The following is a 12,361-nucleotide window of genomic DNA, read 5'->3' on the forward strand; positions in this document are numbered from 1 at the left end:
AACAACAAAAACCCCTCAATTTTTATCTTCACTGCTGTTTCTCTAGAATCCCCCAGTTTAATTACCAGCACCACGTTCTAGACTCTACTGGTCAAGTCTAGGAAGCATTCATTTCTGTTTTAATACCATATTTAGCATGTATTTTTAATCAGAGATCATCAAAGTTTCTAAGATCTACATAGGCCCTAATCTCACTGCCTTAGTTTAAATCTTCTAGTATTTCAATAAACTAATCACTGCCTCCTGGATCTTAAATCTAACTCTCATACGAGGATAATTTTTCTCAATACAAATAGAACTTCTACTTCAAGTCCAAATTTTTGGCATTGAATATAAAGCCCTCTATCACAAGTCTCTTCCTATATGACTTTCCAGCCACAACAGAACCATTTATCTTTCCCCAGTATGCTAGATTTTTTTCTAAAAGCTCTTTCCTTTGTCTCGGTTATGGTACTGGCCGGTTTTGTGTGTCTACTTGACACAAGCTAGAGTCATCAGAGAGGAAGAAGCCTCAGTTGAGGAAATGATTCTATGATATCTGGCTGTAGGCACTCCCATAAGGTATTTTCTTAATTAGTAACTGATGAATGAGGGCCCAGCGATTTTGGGTGGTTCCATTCCTGGGCTAGTCATCCTGGATTCTACAAGAAAGCAGGCTGAGCAAGCCACAGAAAACAAGCTAGTAAGCAGCACCCTCCATGCTTCAATCAGCTCCCAAATTTAGGATCCTGCCTCTCTCACCTTTGTTTTCAAAGACAACCCCAAAGTCATTTAAACCTTTTTCAATGGATGTGTATGTACTTTGGGGATTAAAATGTCTAGCTGTTAAGACTGTGTTGAGGCAGTGTCCACCCTCGGCATACCTGGAGGTACAGAGGAAGGGTCTTCTGAAGTGCACTCAGCATGGGCACAGGCAGCTCCTTGTCGTGCTGTAACACTGTATGTGGCAGCAGCAAACAGTCTATTATCCGGAACAGTAATTTCTGTGCTTTCGAGGTGGCAAAGATTTGTGCCCATGACTTAACAAGAATTCCTAAGAAAGAAGAGCAGCTTCAGTTACAATTACCTCCTAATCAGAATATCTTCTTACTTTATAAACAACTTATTTTATCATAGAAACAAGTCAAAATAGATAGAAGGAAAAAATAACAAGGAGGATAAACGAGATGAAATGGCAAAGACCAAGCCTGTGGGAATACAGGGATGGGCACTGAAGGAAGACTGGTACAATCTCAAACAAGAAAAAGGGGGAAGAATAAACAAAGGCACAGGGACAAAGAAATGACATATGACATAGAAAGAAAGAAAACTAAACCAAAGCCAAACCAACTTTCTCCAGTCCATCCCACCCTCAGAAAGAGAATTATGAAGGGGAGTTGAAGGCACTGTTGATGTACCCGTTCCTCTTTTTCAGAAATTACTCAACTACTGTTAAAGTCCTCTAACTACCATCTACCTACTGTTAGATACTCTCTTTAACCCGGAATATAGTTTTAATGCCTTCCACTAGCAGCCTTGTATAAAAAGGGGAGCAGTGTCCTGAGTTAGGAACTGGAAGCAGTTATGCCACAGAGTTTCAATGTTCCACCTGCCCCTATGGCTATGATATCCCAACCCTCACACTGACTCAGTCTCAGACTCCCCAGCCTTTACACTTGCTCTTCCTCCATTCTGTTCTAAGTCTTTTATGTAAAGAAAACAGCAAGTTATTTGTTCTAATTTCTAATGAACAAATGATTAATTTACTAGCCATAGAATGTAATATATGTAATTTATTAGCCATATATGTAATATAATACTAGCCATATAATTTACCAATTTCTACATTTAAGACGTACACAGGTAGAAAGAATCTAGAGCTACATGTTCGAAAAACCAGCTCAATGCAAAATAACAAAAAAAGCCCTCATAACAAAATCTTGCCCCAAAACCCACAAGTCATCAATGCACACAGGATTCTGTGATTCTTGACACAGCTATCATGTACTCTGTAATGTAAAGACATACTTCTGTAATCGTCCATTTACCTTGGCAAAAACTAAATCTGGAAATGTAAGAAAACTTTCTTAGAGACTAATAAATCATAAGCTTGAGTTAAAATAAGAATGCAGATCTTACTGTTGAATTGATAATAAGTCTCTCTCCACTAACTTTTTTTCTAAAATTAGGTAATCTGAATTGCAATATTGCTTTTGGTGCCTTCTATATTATCCACATTTCCACAGCTTCACATTCTCCTTTATCTTTCACAACAAAGATAAAAGGTTTCAGACAGCCCAAATAAGGTTTACTTATACATTCACAAGATTAAAGAGAATAGATAGAAGATTTTGGCCAGAGAGGGGCAAAAACAAACAAAAAAAAACCCAAAAAACAACAAACAAACAAAAAAACCCAACAACAACCCAAAACTTACATTCTCTATAAAACTTCTAAGGAAATCATTCTTATTTCCTTTTATTCAGTTCCTATTTTTGGTTAGCAACATGGTTCTAGTCAACAAAGATATTCAAATTACTGACTTCCTAAAGAAACATGAACCCCATCATTATAGAACAAGTACAAAAAGATTTCTTTAGAAAAGAGAAAACTTAGTGTGTGAGGAATAAGGTTCGGAGCCTCATCCTTGGTTTATACTAATCCCCCGTGGACCTCCTTCATGCAGAGAACACCAGAAACACCAAAGGGAAGTGATGGCTTTCTGGTGGTCTAACTTCTAGCCAAGTGTAGGTAAATAACAGAAGGTTCATTGTGGTGGTTTTGGGTATTCACAGTGTGATTAAAGTGGACTATTTGCAGTAGTTAGCTTGGACATACATTCTGTTATCATAATTAATATCAGTATCAACAAAAGCACAGAAAAAAATGAAGACCAGCATGAATTATTTTAGCAGACCACTGTATTTTATGCTTTCTTATGCCTGTATGCTGAGTTAAGTGATTTGGTCGATATCATTTCTTTCCACTTGGATCTTATTGGCTTGAGTTAAAGAAATGCAGCAAAAACATATCTGAAATACATACCCATTATCCCATAAGTCAGTTGCAACCCTGCACTGGAAACTTTTTTTCCCAAATAGGGCTTTATATATTTTAACACTTCACCAAGGTATTCTAAGGACTTTGTGACCATGGCAGATTTATCAGAAACTGTCTGGAGAGTCCTGTAAGTCATACCAACAGCCTATAAATAAAGGAAAACATGGTTTAAACATTCCAAGTCTTATACAACACAGACCTTGAAAACTAATTTCTTCCTTCCTTCTTTCCTTCCTTTCTTTCTTCTTTCTTACTACACATGTATCTTATACTTAGGCCTTCATTCTTAAATTTCCAATAAAGACTCACAAACATTAAAACAAGTGAAGGCCAAGCAGTGGTGGTGCTCACATTTAATCTCAGAACTCAGGAGGCAGAGACAAGAGGATCTCTGAAGTCAAGGCCAGCCTGGTCTACAGAGTGTTCTAGGGCAGCTAGGGCTACATGAGAAACCCTGTTTCAACAAAACCAACCAATAAACAAAAAACAAAAAAACCTGAAGTGAAAAGAGTTAATGGTTTTATAATTAAAGGTCAGTGGAAAAATTAACAAACAAAACCAATTCATCAGTAGTTATTTATAGGACATAAGACTCAGCAAAATCATTAGAGAGAAGAAACAGCAAACTGTTATACAAGAAGCTTATAATCAGCTAAAGTTTTCTACACAGGTTGGTTCATAATTCATATAACTGGAAGTCTTCAAATTCCTACAGGAAAGAGGAGCAAGTAGCATTGCCAAATTCTTACAAGGACAATCTCTTAATCCAGTTCTATGATAAGTTGTCCCTCCACAACTTACAGCTTAAAGAATATTCTTAATGAGGCCTCAGCTAGCTAGCTGGCTTAATGTTCTTAGTGGAGAACTCAGGAAAATGTGATTGAGAGGCTAAAGATGAGACAAACCAAGTGGTGGTCAACAGAAATGTCAGGTGAGGCAGTAAGGGAGGACGAAGAGATAATAAACCGAACAAGCCTGTAAGGAGTGTGAGGGTAAGCAGGTTGTAAGAAGCTGTAAAAGAATCAAGAGGTAACTATAGAATGGATTAGAACATTTGAGGAAAGTTTTCAGAGCACTCTGGGAGCTCACAAAGGATTTCAATGGCCTACATTGAGACCAAAACAGCACCCAAGTAATGTGATCTTCCTTACCAGCTCTTCGTGGGTAAATCAGAGGACAAAAGCACAGGGCTATTGTCTTAAGGTTGAGGTTGCATAAAAGACCACAGGCTGAGAGCACTGTTCAGAGAACTTGGCATTAAGTTTCACTAGGGCTAAGAAGGTAAGCAAGCAAGCATAGCCTTGAGAGGGAAAGCAGAAGTAGGTCAAGTGGCATGAAGACAAGGAAAGAAGCCCAGTGATGTAGGCAAATGAGAAGAGAGGTATTTTACTAACTAACCCTTTTCTTTTTTATTTAGCTTTCAGCTGTTTGAAAATTTCATTCCTTAGAAGTTCACAAACTTCTGATCTCCGCTCCCTTGTAAGCACAAATACCTTGAAACTTTTATTGTTTTGGTCAAGATACATATGCAAAGAGGAAGAGGACAGTGGTGATAGGGGACTAGAAGGGGCACAATGAATAAAGAAGGTCCAACCTCACAAATACACAGAGCTAGAAAGTATTTTGAAAGTTGTTTCAAATAACTAGGAAGCTTTCCATTCTATTATGCCAAAGTTCTCAAGAGACATTTCTTAGAGGCCAATAGTAACTAAAATTGGACACTCTCTTGGTCTCTAAAATCATACCGATAAGACAGAATTCAGAACTCTGAATTCTGAATGAATGCTTTACTCATTAAGTGGTTGCTAAATACACTTGGAAATTTGTAAAGTTAATGAGCGATAGTGCTTCTCAATACTGACATTTCCATCTCGGGGGGGAAAAAAAATGATACACACTAATACTGTCCCATTCCCACAAAAGTCTTTAAATATCAAGGAGCTCTCAGCTCATGAAGGTTCACGTAAATTGCTCAAATTTTAATTCTCTTGAAAATCTGAACTGCATTATTAGCAACAGATACTGTCAGTTGTTTTCTTTGAAGTGATAGGCTTACTTACTTCATTCATTTCTGAAAAAAAGAAATGTCTGCCAAATGCCCAAGTCTGAATAATTACATTTTGTCAGTTTTCTTTCAAGATAAAAGGCAGTCAGCACAGCTTGTGCCTTGCGTGCTCACAGGCTCTTTCTTTAGACAATGCACTGCTTTGGCACACCGAAGCCCTGCACATGCACTCTGAAGTTTTATTTGGAGAATGAGCTTAAGGGTTGAAATTTCATGAATGTTTAAATCTTATTCCCTAATTAATATTATTCCCAATGAACTAGCTTTACTTTTTTAATTTGTAAAAGTATAAACTTTAAGGGATATCATCATAATCTGAGGCCACAGTGCTGGTTCATACTATCACTTTCACCAAATTTGTGAAAATGGCAGTGTGGTTTTGGTATAAAGAACATCATGAGAAAGTATCAGTAAATCACTGGAGTCTATAAACCATATTTGAATATTAGTGATCAAGACACCTAAATAAGTATGTTTAACTTTAATTTCTACCAGACAAAAAATCATGTGTTTCCACATTTTCAGATAGATAAAAATATGTATTTGAAATGCCTATATATAGAGGTCTGAAAGAAAATGGCCCCACAGGCTCCCAGGGAGTGACACTATTAGGTGTGGTCTGGTTGGAGTAGATGTGGCCTTCTTGGACAAAGTGTGTAAGTGTGGGAGTAAGCTTTGAAGTCTCCTATGCTCAAGCTACACCCAGTGTGGTACACAGTCTCCTGCTACCTTCAGATCACGATGCACGACTCTCAGGTCCTTCTCCAGCACCATGTCTGCCTGAGTGCTGCCATGCTTCCCACCATGACAATCTTGGACTAACCTTCTGAAATTGTTAGCCAGCCCCAACTAAATGTTTTCCTTTTTAAGACTTGGCATGATCACTGAGTCTCTTCACAGCAATAGAAACCCTACTAAAACAATATATATTATGTGTAGTATATATTTACACACACATATACACATTTCTTTTTAAATTTAATGTGTGCAATGCTCACAGAGGCCAAAGGACAGTAAATCCCCCAGAACTGAGGGTAACTGATTGTTAGCTGCCATCTTGGTGTTTAATTAAACCTGCGCCCTCTTTAAGAGCAACAAGTACTCTTACTCAATGAATCATCTCTCCAGTCCCATAATGTGTTTCTTAGTACTTTGATGATAACTACATATATACCATATCATGCTATTATTTCCATGTAGAAAAAGCACATTAAGCCCAACATTGGTATGTTATTAAAAAAAAAAAAAAAAAAAAAAAGCCCACATCTAAGAATAGGCTTTAGTTAGTATCTGGGACTTCAATGTTTTGGAGGACTTCTTGCTGTGATTCTCTCATGAGAACGGCTGAGTAGACATACAATCAGTAGGTTTTATATTGGATACTTGCTTTCATTCTCCATGTCTGGAATTCACAAAGTGTAAGACAAGGGGAGTGTATATAACTAGCCATGGACACTGAGTGCTAAGGTCCTCTGGTCAACAAAAATCTGATGTTTTGCCACAAACTGTTGCTGCAGAATGAACTATGTCCTGGGTAACTTCATTGGGAAAAGACGCACAGAAACTTTCTGGGGTTGGGGTGTTTTGTTTGTTTTTTGATGTCCAGATTTCATTCTACGCACCTTTCTTTGCTCTGTATCCTGTTCTTTTTCATCCTTTTTCCAGGACAGGCTCTAGTGGGTATATGCTGAGTCCCATGAGAACAAGAAGCTATCTGAAACCTCTCCTAAGGAGCAATGTTCTCAGCTTTCAATTCCTCATACACATGACCCACAATTTATACTACTTTTGCTAACTTTCACAAAAGTCATCTAGCCAAATAAGACTTACTTAAAACAAATTCACTCTTGTGTTCTTCTCAGGATACATTCTAAATACTTTACACCAAGACACTCCAATTTTCTACTATTGATGAATACTGACAGTCTGGTATTAAGTATTTAACATTTTGTATCATTATTTTAACCTTTGTATAACTTCAATTCTCAGATCAGTAAAATTCCTTTTAAATCAAAGACTACTTTAGTTTTTTCAAATCCCTAAGGAGTCCTAGGTAATGCTATCTTGCATTTTGCAAAAACCTATCATTGATTTATTGATAAAAAGAAAAATTCATTTAGGCTGGATTAAATGAGAGGAGACCTAACTGCTGGTGGAAAGCCTGCCCTTCCTTTGTGACCCAAAACTTTTGGTCAGGACTCACTCAACAGCAATTCATATTTCACATCTGCATATTATTATGTTATTAGCTATCATTAAGGCTGACAGGCATCTCTAATTGTCATACAACTGTTCTTTAAATTATTAGAAATCAATGGAATTAATTAACAATATAGAAATAACTTATTGGTTAAAATTATTTTCACACACTTAATATCATATTTTCATGTAGTTAGCATCAACATGCTTGAAAGTAAACCTACTTTTTCTGCGAATAACATACAAAACACAATAATCCGAACATCAACAGTTTGCGAGGATGAAATAAATACTACCACATTATATTCCTTTAAAATTAATGATCAAAACTATAATTTTAAATGGAATTTATTATGAAGTAAAATCAAAAGAAATGGATTAGATTTTCTAGTCCTGATCCTACTGTGAAATAGCTTCTGCTTGTATTTACAGAGTTGTTGTAGGGCAGTAAATAAACAGGCAGCTAGACAACTGCAGACTCTATACTAAAGTTAGCATCTGAATTGTTACCCACCAACATTAACAGTAAGACATTATTGTATTTCAGGTGGCCTTGAAGCAAAGCTTCCATGTACTCTTCCTTACTTTTATTATTCTTTATGTATGGATTTTCTGCTGTGTGTAGAGTAAATCATACTATATCTGAGAGCAACACTTCCTTTACTCCAAAATCTTATAATAGCAGGCAACCAACAATATGGACTTGTTAAGTTAAACAATTCACTTTATAGAAAAAAAATTAATAATACTTCAAGGGTTTCTGAAAAAATGATTTGGAAGATTATAGTAATGAAAATACCTCAAGGAACTGCATGAGTGCTTGTGTAGGGTCTTCTGGCCTGGGTAAACAGTCTATTTGAGCCTTTGAGAAGATATTCCGTACTTCAGAGAGTGTAAATAGTAATCTTGTCATTTCAGCCAGCTGTTCCATGTACTCTTTTTCTATTAAAATGAGATAATGATCATACTTATTAATAAATATGCAAGAAAATTTAAAATCTTATGTAAGTTGTACATATACTAGTTTATATACATACACATGCTGGAATACATCCTTCAATTTTGAAATATGTTACAAAAACTCAAATTTTCACAAAATTAAAAATGAAATTAAATTTTTTTAAAAATTATTATTTATTTATTATTATACATAAGTACACTGTAGTTGACTTCAGATACACCAGAAGAGGGCGTCAGATCTCATTACAGGTGGTTGTGAGCCACCATGTGGTTGCTGAGATTTGAACTCAGGACCTTTGGAAGAGCAGTTAGTGCTCTTACCCAGAGTCATCTCACCAGCCCGAAATTAGATTTTTTTATACTTACAATTATCCTAACCCAAAAAACTTATTGAGGTTTAAAAAACTATAGGAGATATAAAAGAAAAAGTACAACCTTTCCAGGCCAACCTCAGTGAAACTTTCAAGAGGATACAGATAACGGCTGTTACATACAAAACAGAGCTGCACAGAAATTCTAAAATGCACAAATAATATTCAGTGACTAATAGTAAAGCAGAAGAGTAAACTATTTCATGAAAGTGGGCAAGTATTCCTAGCTGCATGTTCTTCCACTTTGGTACTCAGTACGCTTCTTTCAGATCTCTCTTTTTGTACAGGATCACCTTCTTCAGAGGAAAGCAGCCTGTCACCTGAGGAAGGAGTTTTGTTTCTTAGCACTAAGGAAATCAGTTCTTCTAACTTTGCAGCAGGGATATTTGCCATATGTAATAACAATAAGGTATCAATAAAAAGAAACATACTGCAGAAGTACATTTTATGTACATTTATAGCTAATCATAAATATATTTTGAATCCTTGATATTAGTTCATTTAATCCAGAGAGCCAAAATCTTTCCATAGATACTGCTTGCATGCCTCATATGACACTTACCCACGGTCTGTTCAGGATTCACATCAATCAGCAAATCAGGTTCAGAGAGGTGTTTTATGTGCATTTGCAAAACACAACGGACCCATGATCTTATAGTTAAGGACTGAAAAGATACGCAACTCGACTGAGAAAGTGCTTCACATACTGTGCTGCTAAAACAAATTGAGGAATGTTAAAACCAAAGTGCAATGGGATACAACACAGAGAACAGAGCTTGGGAAAAACATATTCACACAACTCCCTTGGCTTCCCTGACTTCAGACGAACACAGTGCTTCAGACATGCTGAAAATGAACACTGCAGGTATAACCCAGAAGGTGTTAAACATCTTTGTTTTCATTGTTAACATTCTAATGTTTAATTTTCCCTTTCTATTGTTAGTGTATCTATAGGCTTATGTCAAGAAAAAAATGTAGGCAAGAAAGCATAACTAGGCAATATAATATTATAGGTAAGCAATTAAACCCAAACAATAAAAACAAACAGAAAATGGCAGTATCAACAGTATTTAGCAGATGAGGTAATAATAAAGCTGTTCAGGACAAATCTCTCTCTCTATATATATGTGCCTCTTGACTGACCAATCAATGGTGTTTCTATTCTTTCCTTCTTCGCTGTATAAGCACTTATTATCAAAGACTACCACACACAAAATTCCAAAACACTATCTTCCAGGAAGGAAAAGACACCATAAACATCAGTACCAAGACTCACAGGGATTCATTTCTGCCCTGAGCTCTGGCAGGGTGGGGTACTGAGGTCTCAAAGCTAATTCTGTACAGAGAGCAACCTACCCAACACTACAATCACACACTGATATACTCAAGGGATGGCTTATGTGGTTTCAATGGCCTAAACCTTTTTCTTAAGTCAAACACATAGCTGAGTCTAATTTCTGATCTGCGAGGGTCTGCTGGGGATAAAAATGATTGGCATAGTTTTAACTTCAACATCGCACTATGCATCATCAAAACACTCTTTGTCTTCTCATTTTGTTTTGCTACATGGTCACCTAGAGAAAGCAGAGGCTTTCATCGGGATGTCTCCCTCTATTGCTTTTCCACAGTTTCTGAGACTGGTTCTCTTACCTAGTGCTTACCATTTGGGGATGGTCAGCAGCTCCTAAGGCCCGTCTACTTTTATATCCTAGCACTGGGTTACAGTGGGTCACTTCTATCTGGGTACTTGGAATCCGCACTTATGCCATCATTTTGTATAACAAACACCTTATCCACTAAACTGTCTCTCCAACCCCTAAAACAATGTCTAACTAGACAGTTAACTAATTTTGAAATATGGTCTCACTACATATGTAGCTTTGGTTGTCCTGGAACTTACAATGTAGATCAGGCTGACCTTAAACTCAAAGACCTCACTGATTCTGCCTGATTGTTAGCATTAATGCTCGGCTTGAAACCATTTTTTAAATGGACATAAATCAGTTTTTTAAAAGCTTTAAAACACTCTATATTGAAGTTTTCCTTTAAAAGTTTACAACACAGATTGGTCAGTTATTACCTATTTAACTTTCTTAGAGCTAATTAACAACTTCTTGTTTCAGTTTCTTCAATTGCTAATAATGAGCACTATTTTGAAAATAAATACTAGTATTTATACACAAATACACACATGCATGGGTACACACACACACACACACATCTTTTTTGCTCCCCAGCAGAGAGGATGTCTTACATCTCTAAGGTGGACCTCATGTTTCAAAATAGATCTTTTGAATTATACCATAAATACTATAGCCATCATTTGCATTCCCAGAGAAGGTGGGGAGAGAGAGAGAGAGAGAAAGAGAGAGAGAGAGGGAGAGTTAGTTGAGAAGCTCAGGAACAGTCAAGGAAGATCCAAAAAAAACAAACCCCATGGATCTGAAGACTAAGCCCTACCTAAACAGAGCCATGCTGAGGAAACACAAATAACGAATGCAAAAAGAGTTCCTTCTCCGTGCCCAACACCCATGCCCAAGGAGAGCAGGAGAAATGAAGTATTAAACATCATTTAAAAAGACCCCCCCCCAAAAAAAAAGAAAAAAGAAAAAAAGAAAAAGAAAGAAATCTTGAAAGAGGAAGGTTAGAGTTCCCTTTGTTGGCAATGAGAACATCACTAAGTATAAAGGCCCAGGTAACATATTTGAGCTGAAAGCAAAACTTGTGTGAAAAAGAAGCCATCATCCTCCCTACATGCTCTGGGTGCAGTTACTGAAGAGAATGTAAGGGAGTTGGGACTTTGACACAAGGAGGCAAGCTCAATAGGAGAGGTGTATGCCCCAGCTACCAGTAGTCCTGAAAACAACAGATGCCCAAATGTGGTCTTGGTGGTGCCTAGACAGCGGTTTCTTATATAACTTGTAATGGCTACAAAGGACAGGAAAACTTTATCACTGTGAAGTTTCTTAATGATACCACCACATAGTCTTAAGACATGTACAGTCATCAAAGGAAGGGACCATTAAATTGTACACTTAAAGTTACTTGGTTAAAAAGGTTCGGTTTTACAGGTTGGTCTTTAGTTTGGGGCCTAGGAGCTTCCATGTTAATAAAGGTGAGTTATTTAAGAACAATATATAAATAAAAATTCACTTTTACTAGAGAATTCTCATACTAGGAGAAATTCTAAAAGCTGATGCTGAATTCTCTTACTTTATATGTCAAAGTCCAATGAGAGAACACATGCTTAATGATGCTGACTAGTTCATCTCCTTAGAAAACAACTGACTCACTACATCATTTCACATCCCTGCCAGGCAGCTCATGTAAGGACTGCTCTGTCTCACAGGCCTGGGTGAATTCATCCTCTTTATCTTGATGCTTTTATAAAGTTCCCACATTATACAACATCTACAGTAAACTTTATCTCATTTTTTCATCTATGTCTCTATATATTACTGAAGTTGTTCCTCATAGCTTCTGTATGACATGGCAGAAGATACAGAAAGATTAAATAACAACAGTATGATTTAAGTGCCTTCTTCACGATCTTAGAAGTATCAAGTCCTTAAAGTTGTAATTAAGTCTAAATAGTAAATAATATACCAGTCTTATTGATTCAGCAATGATATCTATACAATTTTTCTCCCAAGGGAATACAGAAAAGTCACTTTAAGATAATGAGACAGGCTTACTGAGAGTACAAACTTGTAACAATTTCATATAT

At 36.7% G+C, this 12,361-nt stretch overlaps 1 protein-coding gene across 2 annotated transcripts in view; it reads right to left on the minus strand.

Moving 5' to 3' along the window:
* Positions 1-12,361, minus strand: part of Mms22l (MMS22 like, DNA repair protein) — a 116,785-nt gene that overhangs the window by 14,366 nt on the left and 90,058 nt on the right. Inside the window, exons 16-19 of one of the 2 annotated variants that reach the window (XM_031366489.1) lie at positions 9,197-9,345; positions 8,103-8,245; positions 3,025-3,184; positions 864-1,033 (exon numbers count right to left, since the gene is read on the minus strand). In XM_031366489.1, coding sequence (XP_031222349.1) covers positions 864-1,033; positions 3,025-3,184; positions 8,103-8,245; positions 9,197-9,345 — 622 coding nt within the window. Of the gene's footprint in view, positions 1-863; positions 1,034-3,024; positions 3,185-8,102; positions 8,246-9,196; positions 9,349-12,361 lie in introns of both variants that reach the window. The other variant, XM_031366488.1, reaches the window with a different exon arrangement.

The sequence above is a fragment of the Mastomys coucha genome, unplaced genomic scaffold, assembly GCF_008632895.1.
Source record: "Mastomys coucha isolate ucsf_1 unplaced genomic scaffold, UCSF_Mcou_1 pScaffold14, whole genome shotgun sequence".
Lineage (NCBI taxonomy): Eukaryota > Metazoa > Chordata > Mammalia > Rodentia > Muridae > Mastomys > Mastomys coucha.